General features: G+C 38.8%; 1 protein-coding gene across 2 annotated transcripts in view; it reads right to left on the reverse strand.

Moving 5' to 3' along the window:
• PRKCD (protein kinase C delta) overlaps nucleotides 1-22917 on the reverse strand; it is a 66976-nt gene that overhangs the window by 9806 nt on the left and 34253 nt on the right. The window contains exons 2-10 of one of the 2 annotated variants that reach the window (XM_030500583.2): nucleotides 19535-19669; nucleotides 15563-15762; nucleotides 13194-13254; nucleotides 4182-4338; nucleotides 3491-3522; nucleotides 2742-2827; nucleotides 2232-2361; nucleotides 1571-1671; nucleotides 306-402 (exon numbers count right to left, since the gene is read on the reverse strand). In XM_030500583.2, the coding sequence (XP_030356443.1) occupies nucleotides 306-402; nucleotides 1571-1671; nucleotides 2232-2361; nucleotides 2742-2827; nucleotides 3491-3522; nucleotides 4182-4338; nucleotides 13194-13254; nucleotides 15563-15762; nucleotides 19535-19649 (979 nt within the window). In that variant the 5' untranslated portion in view covers nucleotides 19650-19669. Of the gene's footprint in view, nucleotides 1-305; nucleotides 403-1570; nucleotides 1672-2231; nucleotides 2362-2741; nucleotides 2828-3490; nucleotides 3523-4181; nucleotides 4339-9993; nucleotides 10090-13193; nucleotides 13255-15562; nucleotides 15763-19534; nucleotides 19670-22917 lie in introns of those variants that run through there. The other variant, XM_030500584.1, reaches the window with a different exon arrangement.

Genomic DNA, 22917 nt, shown 5'->3' on the forward strand with positions numbered 1-22917 from the left:
AGGGAGGGAAGCATCCTCCAGTTCCATCATGGGGAACTGTGCTGCCACAAGTAAAGCAAGCATTTTGCAGAAAGGTGGGTATGCTCATGGACTAAAAACTACAGGTATTTGTCAAAAGTTAAGAAAGCATTTTGTGTGGCTATGAGAAAGTAAAAAGCAATATATGTTGGTTTGCTTGTTTTCCAACAATGCTTATTAAAAAAATGATTGTTAATTGTAATGCAAGAATGAATAACTACTTAAATTGTTAGCTTGTGCAGCCTGGTAGTTAAGTGGCTAAATTAAAACATTGCAGTTTTTCTCACCTGTTGCATCTCCTCCTGGAGCTCTGGATTTCTTATCAAAATCTTGATAAATACCAACACTTTCTACAGATCCAGAATCAGACCTTCGTGTGTATTTCTGAGGAGAAGGGAAACATTTCAAATGACATTTGCACTATTACTTTAGGAATACTTGTAGCAATTGCTGTTAAATGTAACATGATGGCAGTATAAACTTTTATTTTTATTTATTATTTCCTAGTACATATATTTCCTCAAGAAGTCTGGTTCATAGACTATTTAGCCACATTCTTTACAGCTTCAGATCAGCGAATTGCTTTACTTCCTTCACTGCAAGAAAATAAGTCACTGGAATTCCTGAACAGTGTATGTTGTACTGTTCTTTGCAAAATTATTAAAGACATAATGGTTTGAATCCACAGTGGGGAGAATTTAAACTGTGGGAAAATGTCCCCTTGGACACAGGTTCATGTGGAAGAGGAGATGGGAATCACTGTCCTACTGGACCTGCTTAAGTCATAGCTGTGTGTGACATCTGTCTTTAGCACATAGAAACAAACTTTTTGTATGAATCAAAATTTAGTAATTAAAAGATCAAACTCTTCTGTGCCATGAAAGAGCTGGTGCAAGAGCTCTCACTGCTTTCAAAGTCAATATCCTGTGAAAGCTTAGGAACACACAGCTCAGAGGAAATGCTGATGGCCTTTGTGATATATGTTCCTGTTTTATTTCAGAGCTTTTGGATCTTTATTTGCAAGTCAGAAGTTGACCACAAGAGACAGTCGTGCTGCAGCAAAAGATGAACAATGTAAACTATGCGGCCAGTGTTAATTCCAGAGGAGTGTTCTGTGTCTATACACCCGATTAATAAAAATTGAGAATATATGGTATATTTCTCCTCATTTATTTAATTTTAGCATTCAAGTGGAATTCTGAAGTTGCAGCATGGAAAAACAGACTTCAGTGTTATAATTCCACTGTTTACACAATTAAACAGAAAGTGAGAGAATAACCTTGAAACCACAGAACAACAATGTTGGATTTCAGGAAACCATACACCTTTTTAAAAATTCTTTGTCAGGTGGGATTTTCCCCCACCTCCCAGTTTTAACTTTAGGCTATTGATGTCTTTGTTAGTCTCTTTAAGGGTCAAGTTATAGAAAACTGTTTGCATTTCCTCCCTTCCAAACTCAGTTCCCCATAAAAGTGATATGGAAAAGATGAAGTAAAGACCCCCAAATGCTCTGAAAACAATTAATTACCTGAGGAATGGCAATAAAGCATACCTGGCTAACTTGATTTAAAGCTTCAGCTAGCAGCTTCTGGTTTATTCCACATAAATTTGCCACCTTCTTCTGGCATTTATGATGCACATTCATCCCACATTCTAAAAGAAATGTAAGGACAGTTATACAAGCATTGCGAAAATATTGTCTGATGTTACACCAAAAGGGGCTGCTTCTCTGTGCAGTTCAGAAACCTTGTTTTAAGACCAGACTGTATATGGATCTATCGTTGTTACTTTAAATCACTGAAGGCTACAAAAAATTGTTCAAAAGGAAAAAAAACCTTCATGTGGGAGAATTATAAAAGTGTTATTTACAGTCAACACTTTGAATACACTTTTAAGTGCTACCTTGAGTCAGACTCACCAAATTTCAGCTATTCCCAAAGTAGTAATTTTGATTATACACATGATTGCACCTCTGCAGCATATTTTCTGACTCCATTAGCAGCTCACGTTGGCTGAGCCGTCACGTGAGCCAAGTGCCTATTTGTCTCTCTAGGATAAAAGCGTTTTCCACCACACATGGATGAAGACACAACCCATTCTATGTAACCCAAACAGAAAAACAGAGTGTGTCGCAATAGCTAATCTCTAGCTATGGGGGTGGAACACTGGAAAAGTGTGGAGAGATCCCAGCTGCCCTCCCTCCTCCTCTGTACCTTCACATTTGAGCCCTTGTTTGACCAGCCCCCAGAGCAGGCTGCCGCAGTGGTCGCAGAAGGTAGGGCTCATGTAGTTGTAAACTCTGAAGCGATGAGGCATGTCAATGTTGAAACGTTCCTTTTGAAACTGAGGACAAGGAGAGGGGTGAGGCACCCTACGCAAAACAGGACCAGCTTCTCACAAAAAAAACCTGCTTGGATGTTACAAAGCTGCAACAATTTTATCTTGAATACCCCAGTCTTAACATCCCTCATCTAGCAGGGATAGAACCTGCCCAGCAAGTACTACCCACCCCCTTGCAGGGCTTTTAACTTCTTTTCTTGCTTTAAAGTTTCATCCTTTACATCTTATATACAATCTTCAGGAGAAGAGAAGACAGCATCTTAGGTTTGTACAGCCAAGCACCACCCAAATGGACTTGGCAGTTTCTGTACAAGGTTTTTTTAGTTCAGAGTGTTTTTAATTACATAATTAAACAATTCTAAATATATTGTTCCAGCTCTTACCATTGTGTCCCTGCTGTTGGCTGCTGTACCAGTACACCTCCCAATGATCTTATCAATACATTTCTTATGAATAGCAGCATTGCATTCTTCAAAACATGCACAAGAAAAAAAAGATTACTTCAGATAATAAATACTTGGGAATAGGCATTTGCGTTTCATAGCATAACGTGAAAACAATCCTCCTTTCCATCATACTATCTACACCAAACCCTTTCCTTTCTATAAAGATGATGATTTTTAAAGCTGATTCCCCCCATTTTCTTTTACCATAAACTCAATTGCTAAACTAAATCTGCTCACATTAGGCAATGCAACCAGCATTTGATAACAGAAGGATAATATCATGCTTTTGAGTTTTGCCCTTTGATATCTCCCCTAATGTTTGGAAAATGCAGAGATTTATAATAAGTAAAAAATATTTTTCAATTCAGCTGTAAAATCCCTCAGTAGTTGCAATTTATTTTAGCAAAGGTTTCACAAAAACTTCTGTCATAACTGAGTGCAACTTTTCAACAACATTACACACTTATGAGAAGAATAGCTATATCTAAATCTTGATACTGAAATCTCAGCTAGGAATCAGACAGCCTTAGGTCTGCAAATCTGCAAAACTGATGTTCAACATCTACTACTACCTATGGGGATGATGCACTGTGCCATGCATATTTACAGAAGTTTTCAACAGTAACTATTAAATCTACAGATTCGGGTGGAAAGTAGTACAAGAAAAAGGTAAAAAGTCAACTTACGCCTACATTTGTACCCCTGCTTGTTGAGTCCCCTGAAAAAACAAATGATAAAGAAGCAAATAAAAACCCCATATGTTTGCTGAAATAAAAGGTCATGTCAACCAATCAATCCTTTGTCTATGGAATATTTGGTCCAATTAATAAACTGGTCTGAATTCTGCTATTCAGAATCCTCTGTCTGCAGAAAGCAAGGTTTAGAAGATAAGACGGTGTGTTTTGAGAGTCCAGCAAATTAGGATGGAAACCCAGAAAAGACAAGGTTTCAATCACATGGGAAATCCTCCTGATCTGACTTGCTATGTACATGGCCTGACTATGAAAGGGATGCAGCTTCTTGCTCTCTGTGGGTCTTTATCAACCACTTCACAAAGTCTGAGCATTATTTTTTCAGATTCACCTATTTCATTCTCTTGTGAAAGAGCTGCCGTTGATTATGGGCCAGATCTCACTTGACACTGATGGAATTTTTGCCAATTATTTCAGTGGCAAAAATGGTCAAGTTCTATTTTTTAATGTGAAAGAGACAACTATAGTTCTTAGCTATAATGATGCCCTTAATATATATATAATTTCAATTTCCCAACACATATGAATTTTCATGTTGTGTTTTGCCTCAATATACCCAAAGCAAATTTTGCAGTTACTTTATTTGGCCCTTGCGGGTGGGGGAAGCTTAGTGTTTCCTTCTTACCATACAAATTCTTTGCAGACAGAGCAAAACGTAGGTTGTCCAAAGAAGGTAGCAATAAATTCATGATTTTTGATGTAGTGGATTTTGGCTTGCTTGATAGCTCCTCTCCTGTTCATAGTTACTGTCATCCCCTCTTCCCTCATTGATTGTTTGCAGTCTAGGGGGGGGAGACAAGAAGACACATGTTGAATACGTTTAGGCATTACAAAGATTAATATTTGCTTCTCTAACAAGTTCAGTTTGTTTTTCTGTTTCAGACTTGTGTTTCTATTTATTTCACACCTGTATTCTTCAGACTTTCGGTCCAACAAGGGTAGGACACATGCATGCACTGCTTCCTAAGGGGTCTCCATGCCTTGTTTGCAAGCACTTCCCTGTCCTCATTCAGAAGAAGCCTTAAGCAAATGAGCCAAGAGGTAGAAGCAGAAACGGAGCTCAATCTTGCTAGAGAAATAACAACCACACTTGTTTCTTGAAAAAAATATAAGCTCCTATATCTTATGTGATTTATGTGCAAGAGAAATAAATGTTCCATTGGAAGCAGGCGCGTCTTCTCCTTCAGCAGAAGCCTTTCATACTGCTGCTCCATGTGCCCTCCTGAACCAGGACTGCAGCAGAAATGCAGGTGAAGTGCTGTATGGTCTGGTCATTCTACTGTAAGATGGGTTTCTTCCAGCCTCCAGGATCATTAAGGAGCGAGGACAAATGAGATTTTTAATTAGACATTTCCATTATGCTATCTCATAATGCTGATGCTATGTCTGTCAACATGTCTCAGCCTCACTCCTTTCCCCTCCTAGCCCTCACAGAGTTACAGTATATAGCACTATATAATGCTATAGTAATACTAGTACATGCTACAGTATATTCCATAGCATCTAATACTGTATTACACAGAAAGAATATGTAGTATTAGCCAAGGAATAAAACAACAAAAAAACCCCAAACAACTTATTGGCTCATACAGGTCCTTCATTACAGGTATAGTTATTTCCACTCATTTCTGAGTTTCTCTTACAAAAATGAGTATTTTGAGTCTAAATCTTCCAGCCACAACTAAGACTATACAGTCTTACTTACACATTTTGAAAATAATAGGAATTTGTAACAGAGGTAACCCCATGAAGGTGTATCAAGGGAGATTGGGTAACTGGCAATTTAACCCTAGGGCATTGTTTATTGTCAATAGAGAGGAGCTGTTGAGGGACAATCCCATCCAGCAGGAAAAGATAAAAGCTTGAATCCGCAATGAGGAACCGATCAACTGCTGACTGCATCAGCTCTGGCCAGCAGCTTGTGGGTCCCCATCTGGAAGAAATGTTCATAGATTCAATGGTTCATAGATCCAAAGTGCTGCAAAGTTTAGGCTACCAGGAAATTGCTGCCTGCAGGGTGGGAGTTTCCACAACAACAGAGTAAGAAGAAAGCCAGAAGAGCATTCTTCCCATTGTCGATACAATTGGGCTTTATTTGCTCCATTGCATTGCTGCCTTCTATCAGTATCAGCGGGAGCTTTGCTTTTTAATATCAATAGAAAGAGATCTGCTTCCTTTGCCAAGTCACACTAACTGCAATGCCTGAGCTTATGCCAAAGTTACCCATGATCTCTGCTTTTTTTGTTGCTAGCTGCACTTGTTTTTTGTCATTAGCTGACTACCACCACTTCTGTTGCAACAGACCACTGAACCTGGAATACAATCTCTCATTTGATACCATTTCGAGTGTCCTGAACTAATTTATCAGTCACAGCCAACAGCAGCCAGCCTGCAGCAGCATGTATGGTCTTAGAAAAGGAAGGACATCAGCTCAAACATTAAGGAAAGATTAAGGATATTAATGAAAAGAAAGCCCAGAAAAGGTCCCTGGGTTTTGCTACTAGGTATTAATGCATTTTTCTGAGAAACTGGCCATCTGGTTCAGAGAAAAACCCATCCTGCCTCCCCCCAAAGAGAGCTCACAACATGTGCTACGACACCCTGGCACCATGTATGCCACTGAGCTACCTCTTTCCCTCCAGGAACAGGATTAATTTCTGTTGTTCAAACAGGCTGCTGAGTTCACCCAACAAAAACTCCCATCAAGCTACTGCACTTCAGCTTGTCCAAGTCTGCAAATAGTACTATCGCTTTGTTCAATCCTGCTGAGCAAACACACAGACCTCACCCACTGTTTCTCAAATGCTTCAAGGAATCCACGCTGAAACGTGTGTGCAAAGGAAACGAGTTGCTTAGAGTCAGTAATACTTCATACTGTTTGTTGCATGAAATGATGTCTTCCTAAGGGTGGCTTGGTCAGTAAAAGCAACAAAGCAGAGAAAGGGGTGTTGCTTCTTAGCATGTATTCTGAGGACATAACCTGTGATGGAGCGGATTAAGGGACAAAAGGCTCCCTAAAGTCTGTAACACAAGCGAATCAAGTGTTCAGTGAGGAACTAACAGGGTTCACCAGGTGAACAGGACCCAGCTTCTCCTCATGCCAAAATACCTGTAGCAATTTAGTGTTGCTGATACTGTGTGCAAAAGTCTGACAAAACTTGACCAGGATATGTTAAACTCTGGTATTTCCTCCATCTGGAACACTGATACCAAACTTAATAGAAATACGTGAGACTGGCATCTATTTTTTGAGAGAGTAATTAAGAAACTAATCAGTTTGTACAAAGAAAGAAAAAAACTGTGAAGCATCTTTGAGCACAGCAAAACTTCAATATCTGCATGTGAGAACATGCAGCTTTCACAGCCAGCTGTCTTATTAAATACCTTTGCCAAACCCAACCAAAATATTAAAGTATAGCTGAAAACATTTTTGTGTGCTTCAGAAGAAGCTGAGAGGTTTGGACAGCAGCTGCAAATCAAGTGCACCTGAGCTGAGATGGCTCTGAAATGATAAAGCAGTTCATTTCAATTCACTATGGGCATGTTTGACAAGTTATCTTTAATGTGTAAATTACCTTTAATGTGTATCACTCTAGAGAAGTTTTAAGTTCAGCCAGCCACGGACTCAACTGGGAAATAAAGGATTTATTTCAAAGATGGAGAGAGAGACTAACAATTGCAAGGAAGTAACTTTCCCAATAAATGTATGGATGCAGGGTAGAGGTGTAGGAAGAAACACAAAGGGAAAGTCTTGGCTTCTGCCTCCAAGCAAGCCAGTATTTCCACAGATGAAATGCTTGTTAGGGCTGGCACACAGTCAGAAAGAGTCATGTACAAAGCAGCTGAATCAGCAACTAAAATCCAGGTGACCTCTGCAGCCTGGCCCTGAAATTAATCATTTTGGACCCACCACACACCATTAAACATAATCTATTTCCTCTGTTGAGAACTGTGGTTAATATTTATCACTGACATATTGTTCACGTATTTCGAGGTCCCTTGTCAAAACATGCTGTTGATCTGACAAAAGCACCCAGAACTCCTCTGTGCTGTGTATTCATTAAGAAACCATTAAGCATGCCTGTGATGTGACAGTGCAGTTCTCCAAAAGTGCTGTAAACACACCACTGTACACACTATTGCAGCACCATCCTGAACATTTCACAGCCTTCACAGCCACTAATGTAACATGCAACCCATTGTCTGGAAAACATTTGCTAAAACAATATTGCTAGGACTCTGCTGAACTGTAATAAACCTCAAGGTGAGATGTCAAATTCTCTCAGTTGAACCTCAAAAGTTCAAGGACAAAACCAAACAACCTCCAGAATCAGCCTACTAGGTTTTTTTAAAAAGAACAAACAGAAAAAATATTTACTATCCTCAGAGTTCATTTTTCATGTTAACTTGCTCATTTCACGGTTCTGTTTGTGAACAGAGAAAAGATAACACTGCCACTGTCGGAAACTGAGAAATGGGACTTCAAACAGACAGGCAAAACATTTTCTGAGCTAACTGGCTACTCAGAGTTGAGATTTGCCTGAAACTTTCTAATAAATTACAAACCCCACTAACATTTCTGTTCAGTATCTGTTCAGCTGTTCTCCAGCCTTGCACTTGGATTTGTTTGCAAGTTAAGTGTGCCTTCAGGTCAAGAAAAATATTAATCTCACAGAGCAATCATTAAAAAGGAAAGCTTATCCCTCACAAAGGAGACTTTCCTGGTATGAACTGTCTCAGAGGAATACTGCTCTTTAACCTCATCCTGGAGAGGATTGCTTTACGGATCAGCTGTACAAAACCACTCAAAACCCAACAAGCCATTTACAGAAGTACAAGTTTCCCAAAACGCTACATTTCTGTGACATGAACTTGCTATCTTAAATAATTTTGGGTTTTGTGATCATCATAACATTTCATTTACAGGCAGAATATTAATATTGCTACGTATTTCTGACTCTCTTTTAAAAATCATCTCCTCCATTCTCAGTACTTGTGGATTTTACATTGCCAACAAGAAGTAGCAATACTAATAGTTTGCTGTTGTAGAAGCCAATACTATTTGCTCTCAAAGCTGGCACATAAACAATAAATCACCTGTCTCGGCCCCAAGCAGTTATATTACAAGCTTTAGCACAAGTGGTCAAAAATGGTGTTACAAACTCCTAGTACCACCTTTATGAAAAGTTAGTATGCTACATGTGATAGTGTACACGTTTCTACCGTAAGACTACAAGTATGTTATGCTTTGTTCTGCACAGACTGGGACACCCACGGGATGTGGACTTATTGCCTGCTCCTCAAAATAAATGAATGAAGTTCTGCCTTGGCCACCAAGCCAGCACCTACTACTGGTTTGACTGGCACTCAGCAGAGCACTGAGGTGGACTGCTCTGCAGCTGCTTTTAGCATGTCTCTACTGAACTAGTCTTTCATAGGCATTAATGAAATCAATGGTCTTTTATAGAAGTGCTAAAACAAAACACCAGAGTTTTAACAAGCCCTGCCTTTCAATCCAGGAGAAAAAAAAATCCCACGTCCACACTACAGTCTTTGTGGTGCTCACAGCATCTGCAGAGATGCTGTGCTAACACAGTCTGTGCTCAGCCCCGCAGAGTACTTTTTATTTTAAATTTCAATGAGTCTTTTGGTTAACACTTCTGCATAGATACCTGATATCTCATTTCTTGTGGTAAAACAGGGAATAAACTAGAAAACAGGTTTTATCTTTTTCCATTTTTAGTAAAACCAGCCTTTAAAAATACAACATCTAAGTCAAATTTCTTGTGAACATACAAACTTTATAAAATTTTCTCTGCTCTACACAACACATTGGCTACCTTACCAACCAAATACACTGCTGACTGTGTTTATGAAATTACTACATCTGCAAATGTTTGATTTTCTTCAAGAAAATTAAGGTGGAAAATGTTTTTATTAAAATCAAGCAATCACACTTCTAGATGCAGATTAAAGCAGATGCATTGTGCCATTGAATAGCTATTACATTTACCACACTTCTAGAAATAGTATGTTCTCAGTTAAATGACTAAATCATATCAACTTTTACAATTATAAGGCCCAGTTCTGCCTTTTCAGCCCTCATCATTATTATTTACTAATAACGTGACAATCCTTCCCCAACATACCTCATCCATAGAGAAACTTTCTTCTAATCTTAGATCTATACAATATGCAGACTGTGACAGCAAATCTGTTATTTGCCCTAATATTTTCCACAGATGCCTCAGGAAAATTCTGAAGTCTCATGCTTCCCCAACACTCAACACACAAAGAAACACATATTCAAAACATATGCAGCTCTCTTGTTCACATTCCTCTCCCAGAAGTCAGATACTTGAGGTATCAAAAGTTCGCATGCAAATTACTCACCTTCTGATACATGTAATAGCATTTTAAGGAAAGAATTCACTAACCCTTTCTCCAGGAAGCTGAAGCCAGCAGAACAGCAACTCAGAATTCAAAACCAAGACACACACGCACACACATGCACACACACTTCCAAAGCCTCCAAAGCTGCTAACACTGCACAAGACTCTCAGCAGTACAGCGAGCCACCTCCGTGATCCTGGGTTTTCTTACTCGATAAGGTCATTAACTACATTTGAATAAACAAAGATCAGGCAAAGCATTAAACCTATTGCAACTCCCACCTATTAAAACTAAAGCTGCTGCACAGAATTATAACCTAGATTCAATACTACAACGAGAGAAGGAGGGGCAGAGAGAAAACAGTATTCTGAAATGAAAATAGAGGTCAACACCCTGCTCTCACGTTTCACACATCACAAGAAAAACTTAAATTTCCAGCACAAACTTATTTTCAAATTACAAGACAGGAGACAAAAAAGTTATTTGACAGCTCTAAGTCAGGGCTCTGCAGTCCCTGTTTAATGGGGTCTAGAAAAAAACAACCCTCTAAGACTGGGAAGACTTTTCATATACAGCCCTCAACTAACTGCCCAGGCCCCAGTCTGCAAAAAGAATATACAAATGAAGTCTCAGTGTAGCCTACCATGGGGCAAATTTTAATAGCAGTTTATTCAGTGAATATTTTTCTCTAATAATAAATCTGATAATGGAGCAATAACACACTTACTTCTCAGTGCTGCTGCCTACAACTGAAGTAGAGGAAAGCAGTTTTCTCTTAAGATGGCACAATGTTTGCTACTTAGAAGAAAGGTTTGAAAAACAATAGCTTTGGTTTGCAAAAGAAGGTGAAGAAAGAATCAGTCACTTTTGCAAAGTGCTTGGAGACTTCCAAACAAAAGGTAGCACTTATAACTCAAGGATACTAATCGTAGCAATACCTTCAAATAAACCAGAGAACAACTGAAATACCAGGTTCAGAACAAGCCTTTTTTAGTATTTTAGAAACACAGCTACCATACAGTTCTGTATGGAGAGGTGCGTCAGAGAGAAAACAAAATGGTATGTGCATAGGAAGGAATGTGAACTGTCTTGGAGCCTTCAACTGTTAACTAAGGGTTTTAGCAATGTGAAGAATGGAAGTTAATAATACAAACATCCTTGTAATGCACTAGCTTCTCTGCTCTAACACTAGTAACTACTAATTTAACTAGAGAAAACACAGCAGTGCATTAAGTCAAAAATCATTCAATGTTTGCCTGTTCAGCAGTACACAGATAGTGATGTGATGGAGGTCTATGACTTTGAGGAGGATTAGCATGTTAAAATGTATTGACATTTGAAGCGACCTCTGCAAATATCAGATTGAGCAACTTTCCTTCACAAAATGCACATGTATAGATGTCTTGAAATGGAGTTTCCACTGACTATGGTTCAGCTACCAAAAAGGTGTTGGTGACTCATTTTCTATAAAGCAAAAGGTAAATAGGAAGCTGTTGCAAAGTAGGTCTAAAAAGTGCATTAACACTTGATACTTGACTTGCCAATTAAAGTATGATTGCATGACTTAATGATCTGTTTGGTATTTAGGCTTCATCCACTGCCTAAATAATAATCTGCAATCCCTAATAAAGGCAATGAAAAGAACTGCAAGAACATTTTATGTTTTTAAATTATTTCAATTAAAAAGTAAGTGCAATTATTTTAGTACTTACGGGACATGTGTATTACCTTCCTACTAACAGCTAATAGCAAATCATGACAGGTTTTCACTTAAGTCATCTCTACCATTCCTCATGTCTGTGGGGAGAGGAGGAAATACGCTTCAGCCTCATCAAATAAGCAACTGAGAATACTGAAGCTGGTTTTGTACAGTTTTGTTTGAGAAACTTTTACATTTCCTGGACCAATGGATTTCTGTATGTCTCATTAAATAGATGAGATTCTTATAATACCACTGCCCCACAAAACTGCCTTGCACAGGAAAGCCGTGACAAAGACCAAGATGAAGATTTTGGCTCACAACAGTTGGAATGCAAACCAGAATATTACTGGTGCATAAACAGAGAGCTGCTGACCTTCAGAGAAACGTTCTTACAGGCTCTTCACTCACACAAGTTTTTGAAATTTTGGTTGAAAGAGTTAACTTTTCATAAAGGAGAGCAAAATAATGAGTGTATAGCTGGGTTTTTTTGCCATTGCAAAGATAAAATGTCAACTCTGAAATATCACCTACTGCATATCACATCCTATCTTTAGTAGCTTTTCTAGTAACTGCTACACAGATTGCACATAGGTACAAGAATGTATGGTACCTGCACAACTAACTTGTTCTATGAGTGCAGAACTATGTTCCCTGTATATATGTGTGGGGAAAAAAAATCCCACACCACCAGTGCTTTAAAACTTACTGCTTACTCTTTCCACTCATTACTTACAAACACATAGTGGTGTTAAACCATGTAAGACCAATAGGCTAATATGGCAGACCAGTTCAATTCTCAAGAATAATGGTTTCATGACTTCTGGTATGGGAAAGTTTTAACCACTAGCTAAGCAAGTTGTGAGGTTTACATTATTTCCCTCAGGAAAAGATTCCACAGATACACAAATCCCTGCCAAAATATTTGGGTTTATTGTACTTAAAACTTCTCCTCTCGTAATCAACTATCTTCTCTTACCTCCTAATTTGTTTTCCAAACAGCCAGTAGATTTCTGACATACACAGGTTGTTTACATTTTAAACTGATACGGCAGAACATTGACTAGATTTGCATTTTAACACTTAACCATTCAGTCAGTGCTACAATCAGTTTCCATGGTTAGTGAATGACATCTGAATCCCAGGAAACTCAGACTCACTTCTCCAATCCACACACACACAAAAAAGTTTCTCACATATGCTAGAACAAGAAATTTGACTGCTTTGCACCTAAAAAGGAACTGATATCTTTTCTATCACATCAAAATGTGAGGACAGACATATTAAGGACCTAAAAGTGGCTAAATGCAACAGCAATACAAGGCACAAAGGCATTTAGAAACCAACCAGTGCAGCCATGATGCCACACAAGAAGAAAACCTACAAAGCAAATTAATAAAATTAGAAAATTTTACTCAGTACACCAGGTGATTTTTTAAATTTATTTATTTTTTAATGAGCTCCATCCTGTGTTCTACAAAAGGAATGTGAAAAAGAAAAGTTTTATTTTTACGTAACTGACTGGAAATAAACAGTTGACATTACCTGAATCTTCCACAAAATACTGCACAGCCATCAGCACCTTCCCCTGAGGTTGTAGGTCAAGCTGTGGAAAGAAAGATACCAAAAGTGAAGTAAGTGGTCGACTGAAACTCTGAAGAATTTAATCAGTTCTTTCCAGGGAATCAAAGTATAATATTCAATAACTATCTGATTACAACCCTCTTCCATATCTCACTGCTGCAGCCGAATCGGGGCTTTTATTCTATTGCTTTTACTAGTGTGCTGCCTTGCTTTGATGTCTACCCAAAAGTTCAGTGCAGTTAAAGTTCACATTGTTTTTGCATGTCCCTTTCCCATTTCTGCAAAGAATTTTGTTGGCTGCTGCTTTTACTATTAGTAAGCTCAATTTGCACGGCCTTAATAAAAGGTAAGAAGTTATTAAGCATGGAAGAGCCTGATTCAGTCTTCACTTCAGCACAGAGTTTATCCCTGAGTTCACAGTAAATACAACTTGGGAATTAAAAAAAAAAACCCCAAACCAAACCCACAAGTACATCAGATATACATGAAATACCATGAATATCCCCAGATATACATGAATATCCCCACAAATCCCATTATCCTACTGGGATATCTTTAAGGCGGTGTGTGACACAACACATTTGTGCAACAAAGCTTACAGAAGACAAAGACCTCAGTTACAGCTACTACTGACAGGGTGTCTCTCCACACACAAAAATAATCTTATAGGCTATGGTAAGTGAACTAATGTCTCTTTGCTGGGCATAATGGTCTGCCCATGTCATGGCTGAGGTCGTACAGAGGAAGTATAACGCTGATGATGTCTACATGGTACCTGTTCTACAGGCAATACGCAGGGGATTTCAGACCACTAAATTGGCTAAAACTGATCACTAAAACCAAAACAGATACTAGGAACTAACTAAGCAGGAAGTATCTGTTATTACCTGCTTATCCTGCTTTAGCCCACCCAGTAAAAAAGTTTTCTGTAGAGTTCATGTTCTGAGCAAGTTCAGCAAAACTGCAGCCCAGAAGGCTTTGAATACAGGACTATGTATGAGATTTTGAGGAGACTGGCTCACATGTAGCAAATGTTTCCTTAGCAGTAACTGTACTCCAAATACAGAGACGGGCAGTTCCTGTATTGGCAAATACACATAGTTTCTAGGCAAGCTGTCTGGAGTGCAGCTTTATGTGCAACTGGATGAGGGGCAAGACCTCATTTATAGCATCTATCCGCCTAGCTAGGCAGCTCTCACCCAAATTATAGGATATCTTGATTGTCCTCTTTGAATCTTATTTCCGCATATAGAGAAATGTTGAATATTCAGGACACTAATTAGGGTTGCTTCGAGATGTTATAGAGTTCTCAGACAATAATGCCTGTTCACATTCTCACAACCCTTTTTGTTGGACCAGGATCTCAGCAGCTTCAGTTAAAACTGAAAGTTGAAAGCTAGAGAATAGGATTTTACAAAGATTGCATAATTAAACCCTTAATTAATTAAAAATTATTTACAATGCAGCAGCTAAACTAATGAAATAACATGCTCAGCATCTCTGATTTCTGGGCTCAGGAGTTTGATCCTCCCCTGCCTCTGTCACTTTCCCCTCTTTCTAGATGAGCAAAATAAAAAATACTTCATATTTCTAGTTTTCTATTTCTTTCAACTTTACAGTGCTAATTGAAATTCATTCACATACAATTATTTAAAAGTTGTTGTTTGGGTTTATGTACTTCAATAATTAACTATTGGCATTTAAACTAAAGGTGTATTTCTAAATTTAAAACTACATTAAACCCCCAACTTTACCTCCCCTGTTACATCTATGGGATCCATACTCAGAACTGCACTCAGTATGATACAGGAGCAAATGAAACAGTGCAAGATGCCATACCCCTTGACTTCACATACAAACAATTGGGACACAGGGGCAAGAAAAGATACCAGGGTAACAAAAATGGGGATTAAAGGATCCCCATTACAGCACCATCAAGCAAACTAAAATTTAGTGGGGAAAAAAAGAAATAATAAGGGGAAATGCCTTAGAATAAGCTTCACCTTATTCTCTAGATGAATTACAATGATCAGATCCAATTTAAATGTCTGCTATTTGCTATAAAAACTGCTAGGCTTTATAAAACAGGCACTCAATGTGATATGTGTCATTTTTTCAACTACTAATGGCATGGATTTTATTCTCAATTTCTTGAAGTTTGACTGTACTTTATCTGCTTTAGAAATGCTGCTAAAATAATTGTCTTACAAGCCCTGCCACACATGCTAAAGGGATTGAACACTCAAAGTTTCAAAGGCATAAGGCATCTGTTCAGCTTGAAAGAAACATAACCAGGTCAGTGAGTTTAAGGAATTAATCTTCTTCCTTACCCAGAATTCTGCTTTGCCGTTGCCTTTCTTGCACCGCTCTGCCAGGACTGACACACCTACAGTCACTTCAGATAATGGCTCTTCTGCTGCTTTCATGAGAACAATCTGAATCACCCGTCCTTCGTATATGTGGGCGTCAAAAGTTGATTTCCATTCTGGATACATGGTAGGTTTCTTTTGAACTAGAGTTTTTCCTCTCTCTGAAAGCCACAAAAAGGACAGAAATTGTAAAATCAAATAATGTAGATTTAGTACATAATAGGATAAAATAAAAAAGAGAATCCTTGTATTGGAACCCAAAGCAGACTTACTACACCTTGTACTGTAGTTGGATCAAAGTTTAACTCTTCAGTTCAAACATTCATGGAAAGCAAAGCTCACCCTAATAAGCAAGGCATACAGAGGCAGCAATGGCGTTAACATGCAGCCAGAGAAACCAGGAGGGACAAATCACATTCTGGATTCAGAAGCTGGTTTAGTCATCACAACTTGACAGGGCATATTTGCATAGCTCCTTTCTGGTATAGATCTTCATGACGTGTTCTCTGATCATAGTGGATAGCTACTACTATAAGATAAATTAAGATATGGCTTCTGCTGACCCAGTTTAAATTGAAACCAGTGACTGAGAGATTAAAGGCTCCACATTTCATTAATCTACTTCCAAGTTATCCCAACATTTCACTTCTATTCATAAGTCACTTTCCTTAGCACTGTACTCTCTCTCTGCCATGATTGCTACTTTTTAAAGTATGTTACGATGCCTTGTCTGTCCTCTCTTGCAGCTGCAGACCTTGTATAGCTAAACAACGAAAAAGCTAAAAGGACCTCAAATAAACTTTTTTTTTTTTCCCCCTAACATTTACCCAGCCTCCCATAAGAGTATCTCTGCAGACTCCTTCCTTTGGAGTTTTACAGTGTTTCACTACTTTTATCAGGTGAAAAAGATTGGACCAGATGATCCTTGAGGTCCCTTCCAACCTGGTGTTCTATAATTCTAATACGCAGCTTCAGTCTCTCTTGCTACCAGTTAAGCTGATTTCTTCCCGTCCTTACCTCTGGCACAGAAAACAGCTGCTGATTGCACAATCTAGAACAAGTTTTAGCATATTTCTAGATCTGGGTCTCTTAGTAGTCCCATCAACACATCCAAAATGATACTGCCTCCTAAGCACTCACATCCAGCTCTTCACTGGGACTCTGGCATGCAATGCCACTTCCCCCGTTTTCCTCTCTTATTTGCTGCTGAGCCATTTATTCCCCATTTGTGCTCAGCTAACCGAATATAATTTTCTACATTCCACACAATTTCTGCTATTTATCATGATCATTTGCTGCAATAAAAGTACTTTCTCAGTGCCTCTCCAGCTCTGAATGAGCCACTTTTCCCCTAAGTGTGTAACGTGTTCTTATGATAGCAAAGTAAATTAAGTAGTTGGACCCTTCCCCAAGAAGCTTCAGTGTGGTCTGTCTCCTAAAATTAGCAATAGAATTTACATTCACTTCAATGAACTAAGAATTACATACTAATTATTTTAAAATCTTCCTGGAAACTCAAGGCAAAGTTTGTGTTCATTCATTAATGACTTGCTTGATGCACTCCACTCAGTTGTGCTGAGCTATCCAAACAAAAGTAACAAATAGTGTTCTTGTACTTCTTTATTAGGGAATGCCTGCCAACAACAGCATTACAAATTACAACTTTGACAAGCAGACTGAAGCCTGCTACCAAAGGGCATTCTGAAATGCTCAGAAATGCCCAGAAACAGCCACCTGAGGACCTCCTCCATTTCAAAGCAAACTTGTGCTTTTCCTCCTCAGGCAAAAGCTTTTATCTTGAATTTGGGGAACTCTGCAGACAGAAAAACTCAAATTCTTAGCAGTGCAAACCTACTGCCAGAGCCCTGTACGTGGTATATTTAACTATGGCAAAATTTGGAAATATTATAGTGAAAATATATAAGGAAAGCCCAAAAAGAAAGGGGATTTAGAGATTATTAGGACGGACAACAAAGGTGAGGGGGGATTAAAAGCAGGCTATCCGCACAGCAAAGCTTTTACACTAGCCTGCTTTTCGGCTTCCTAAAGCCAGACCTTTTCATCAAAAAGACACACTTCAGGAGGCATCCTTGGGAATATAAGAAATTGCACTGAGCTGCACAACCTTTGATAATAATTCAAGGTTTGCAGGAACAGCAGCAGTTTATAGAAGAGTTGGTAATACTCTTTGTAGGATTCTTACAGGTGGAAAGAACTATCTCACAGGACTCTCCCTATTTCCATGTCCCAATTAATACCTGCTTTGATCAGTTACTATATACATTTTTACCCTACATAAAACTTAAAGAAGTCATCTGAATGATGACTTCCAGACTGGCCATGCTGCTTTTGTAATTAAGATCATTAATTACAATTACAATTCATTAAAATCAAGATTTGTCATGGATCACACCGCCTGCCTGCAAAGGAGCACGTAAGTGTCAGCAAAGAACAGCCTTTAAGAACACTGTTCTTACCCCTCCTGTATTCAGGCCTCTTTTCTTTTTCTGCTAACACTACAGGCTTCCAAACATTTTACATGTTTGCAAATTGGCTTAATGCCTAATCATTAGGCAAATTATTTTCTTCTTCCTATACAGTAAGCTCTTCCTTATCATGTTTCAGCATGCAAATCCAACAAAAAGTTATCAGTTTGACAAGAGCTGGAATAACGGGAGCATCGGTTTCTTTTCTTGATTACCCAAACCAGCCACCGCTCTGAGGTTCACTGCATTATCCTCCTCTATTTTTTTAGTACTTCAAAGACACATGCAAGCAGACAGGAAAAATGCTGGGACAATTCTACTTTTCAAAAGCAGACAGCTGGGGTGGGGGGGGGGAAGGGGATTTATTTAGACTACTTCCACCTCTTCACACATTCTGGCAGCTCCAACACTTTCAACACCATTTCTTCAGAGGTTCTCCCAACAGACCAGGAAACTGCTTCTTTGGAGCTTAACGCATTTGCTTGATGACAACATTTTCTGGAAGGGGCACCACACTTTGTGTTGAAAGTCTAAATTCAGCTTTTACCTCTGCAATAAGGGGAAAGCCCAATTGTGTTGCAAGGAAGAAGAAAATTCACCCTTTTTTGCATTTTTTGATGTTTTCTGAAGCCCTAGAACCATAATGCAGGATTAGACGGCTGCGGTCCAACCCAGTACAGCAACTCCCTCTCATCCTTTTTGGCTACAGCGCTGCATTCTAGCTAAATGTCACAAAACATTAGAAACCTTTGGACCAGTTCCTGTAAAGAAGCGGTCTTTGAAGGCTGAGGGCCTGCTGAACAGGGAGGTGCTAACAAGAACTTGGGTGCAAGTCATTCCAAGCAACTAATTCTGCCAAAATGCCTCAGTTACTACAAAACCAAACTATACTTCTCATAATTACCTATCCTCCAAGTCAAGAAAGATTATTTACTACTCTGTGCTTGAGGATGGTTCTCTCAAACCTGCTGCAGTTCAGATCCCTCTCCACAGTACCCCTCCACACCACTCTCTCTCCTGAAGAGCTTTTGCAAGCACAGGCTGTCACTTGCAGATCTGCTTTATTTAACACTGGCAAACTTTCACCACGGAAAATTCACAATTCACCTTAATCCATGCAAAAACGACATTTCAGCTGCTTCACCACCTATTTTGAGAATATTTATGTGTTGGTAGTGAAGTAAGAAACTAGAAAGTTTTGACTTCACCCCACCAAGTGCTGAGCACTCTGGCCACAGGACAAGAAAGCACTAATAAAGAAGTCTCATTTTAAGGTGAGGGTAGAGACAACAGTCCTTGCTATGTTTCCCATTCTGAAAGAAAAGCTCACGTTGAAGTGGTTGGCATGACAGGAACAGCAAGACCCACCACCATTCACAGACTAAGAAGGACTACAGTATTTCTCAAAAACTTACATTCAGAAAGGCATCACCATTTGTAACCTCACCTGTAGTCAATGCTTCCTTCATCTTAATAGCACAGAAGGGCTGTAGTTGTTCCCCATAATTCTGCATAGGTCCCAGCTCGAATGAGTTGAAAGATATCCGTAAGAAGGGGGCCATTGCTCACAGTGATACACAACCTAAGTGGAAAGAATAAAAAAATCATAGCATGAAAGACCTGGTCTGAGACTTGTAAGAAAGTGAGACACATTTCTCTGCAGCCATCACAGCTGATAGAACTAATCCTCTAAAGTTTGCAAATCTTGAATGCAGCTTTGAGACCATGAATCTGAAGTAAAACTGGCATGTAGTGAAACAAAAAACATAACATGTACAATCAGAGACTGAGTTTAAGACACCCTTTTAACCATATCGTGTTAAAAGTAAGTAGCAGTTATGTCTTTGACATAGACCTTACTCAATTTTCAAGCACAGAGACCCGTTTCATTAACACACAAGTATTAAGCATTCTTATAAAATAAGTAGCTCAAAACTAACAAACAGATTGGGGTAGGGTTTTGGTTTTTGGTTTTTTCTTTTTAGTAACATTTTTTTCCTCACACCTGGACTGAAGGGTGAGCTGGGGAGAAAAGAGAGAGAAGAGTGTTCTCTGTTTCAGATGTTCCTTTCTCAGTATTTCCCACAATGCAAGGAGGGAGAACGAGAAGCAAAATTAACCATCTAAAACTCATATTATTTTGTTGCTCTTTAGGTACACCCAATGTTCTTTTTTAACTCCTACAGGGCCTCAAAAATTCCCAGAGTTCTAGGCACCTCAGTGGACAATCAAATAATAAAAGGAACACCTTAGGTTAATTTTATTCGTAAAGATTATCTGAGAAACTACTGAACCTACATACAATTTCTGGACACTGAAGCAAAAAACACTACCAGATGTGCAGTAAGAGTAACGTATCCTTAAGCACGATCAAGTAATTGCAATTTATACGAGTTATATAAGTTTATCAACATTAACAATCTCATCAATACTTCTATTCAAGCATTGCTTTCAGGTGCAATGTACTACTCCTAGGAAGCATCACAGAGCTAGTGATTCAAACTGTAAGCCTCCACACCTGCACACACAGGCAAAGGGAAGAGGGAGAGGCAGGAAAAACTCCAACACTACGGTGTCACCTGGTTTAAGCTGTAAGGAACTGCAAGAATCCAACCCACCTGTAATTTCTAAGTCAACAAACTGGTCTTTCACTACAGTCTGCCCTCATTCTTAACTGCTCTTGAACTTGGAACAAATTTCAGTTTACAATTCCCAGCACCTTCCGCAAATGGAGTTAGCCCTGGAGCTTGAATGTCAACACTGCTTTGCGAATGAAACATACTTATGCAAAAGGTAAGAGAAAACAGACATTTGATAGCACGGAATACTAGTGTAGTAAGGAAACGAGGGATGCAGAGAGGCAGGGACTAGAAGAAAAGAGTTAACAAGGTAACAGGAAGACGTTATGAGAAAAAAAAACCCATAAACTGAAACTGGGCTGAGCTGGTCTTTTGACTGTAGAGTGTTAGCCAGCTCCGTCAAGCAGCACTAGGAAGAACATCTCAAGCAATCCTGCATATGCTTGCATTTTTTAGTGTAAAGACGTTGACCTGAGAAGCAATTAACATTCCTCTTGTATCTCTTGAGGCCCAGAGCAGTCATTTAGATAAAAGACTGTGAAATCAGAGTCTTTGTAGCAAGACAGCATATAACATCTGACACCATTATTTTACATCACGCAATCTCCCTACGTGGAGACCATTCTCAATAAACGGAAGAAATTTGTGACTCTAACATTTATTGAGCTAGTTTTTATTAACTGTCTGTTTCTCTACCTTCTCTTCTGTGGAGTAAGACAAAGTTAGAAAGCAGGTTTAGGATTACTTGGCACCACTGCTTATCCCACTGAAAGCCATGACTGTAATTCACATTCATGCAGATAATCATCCAGACTCACAATAAAGTTAACAAACAACCCTCCCACACTAATCCACTGGTTATTGCAGCTTGGAGCACTATTTGATGAGACTGGAGGCTGAGATGACCTCACAAAGAAAGAAAAATAGACAGCTTTTGTAAAGATTAACAAATACCATCTGATACCTCACTTTCACAAATGCAATGTAAACACAGTGCTCATCAAGAGTTTTAATGAGGAACATATTTTTGCTGCTCAAGAGACCTTGTGCTCACTATGTTTGGAACTACCCTCAAGTGACCAGGTACATGACTTGTCAACGCCAGATCACATATGGTTACTACTCAATATGGATGTTCATCTTTCACCTCTGCGGAAACAGCTTTAAGACCCAATTAGGCCATAGGTAGAAACAAGCTGTGTAGGTCAGCCTGTAGCTCCCACTGGAAAGTTTGTTCAACAGAATCACAGGATTGCAGGATAATTCTGGCTGGAAGGGACAGCCTAGCTAGAAGTCACAATTTCCAGTAAAGTCTGGGACTACATTAACGAAAAATTGGAAAGCACTGACAAAGCTAAACTAACAATTGCACTGATTTCACTCAGACCATCTGACTCAAGCAATGTTAGTCCTGAAACAGAATATAAGGATTTGACATTTACTTCTTTAACCCCAGATTAAAAGATACCATAGAAACAGGTACAGTGCATATGCATTTTAAATAATCCCACAGTATTCCTCATTTCTAATGGCCAAATGCATGTGAAGGCCACAATTTCAGCTCTGCTTCTTTGTTCTGGATATGGTTATTTGTTTTAGTTTCATTGTACTTGGCTTCAGTGTGATCTCAAATACTCACTCAGAAATGCTACATACAAGCAATTTAGCAGTCAGGAGAAAACACCAATATCCCAGAATTTCTGATGATGTTCAAATGCATTTACTTCAAAGTCACTGTGAAAAATAGAAGGCAACTTTTTGCTTCTCCATTTAACAATAGCTTAAAAAACCCGCAACAACAAACTCAACAGCTTACTTTCACACAACAAACTGCCTGTTCTTGCCAAGTTTCTCTACCCTTATACATTATGCTTTTTTCACAGAAGTAGAGGTTTTAAAGGGCTTCATGCAAAATCTCATTATATATTATATACTATACTGTGATGCAAGGAGGTGAAGTGAGAAAGGAGGGTTTGGATTTACCCCTCAGACACATTTTCCAGTTCTTGTCTACGCTAAGATACACAGTGAGATGGTTGACAAGTACCAGCTGTACTATAAATAAAAACATACCCCACTAACACTGTTTTTGCCAGTGAAACTGATGAAATATATTAATTTTAATTCAAAAGTTTCTTTAAATCCCTGCTGAATACACTCATCCAAAGTTGTCTCATTTGAAAAGCAAACACATTGAAAGCAATACATATGCTTTGCTTGTTGCATTTTAGACAAGAACCCTGCTCTAGTC

Source organism: Strigops habroptila, chromosome 11 (genome assembly GCF_004027225.2).
Source record: "Strigops habroptila isolate Jane chromosome 11, bStrHab1.2.pri, whole genome shotgun sequence".
NCBI lineage: Eukaryota > Metazoa > Chordata > Aves > Psittaciformes > Psittacidae > Strigops > Strigops habroptila.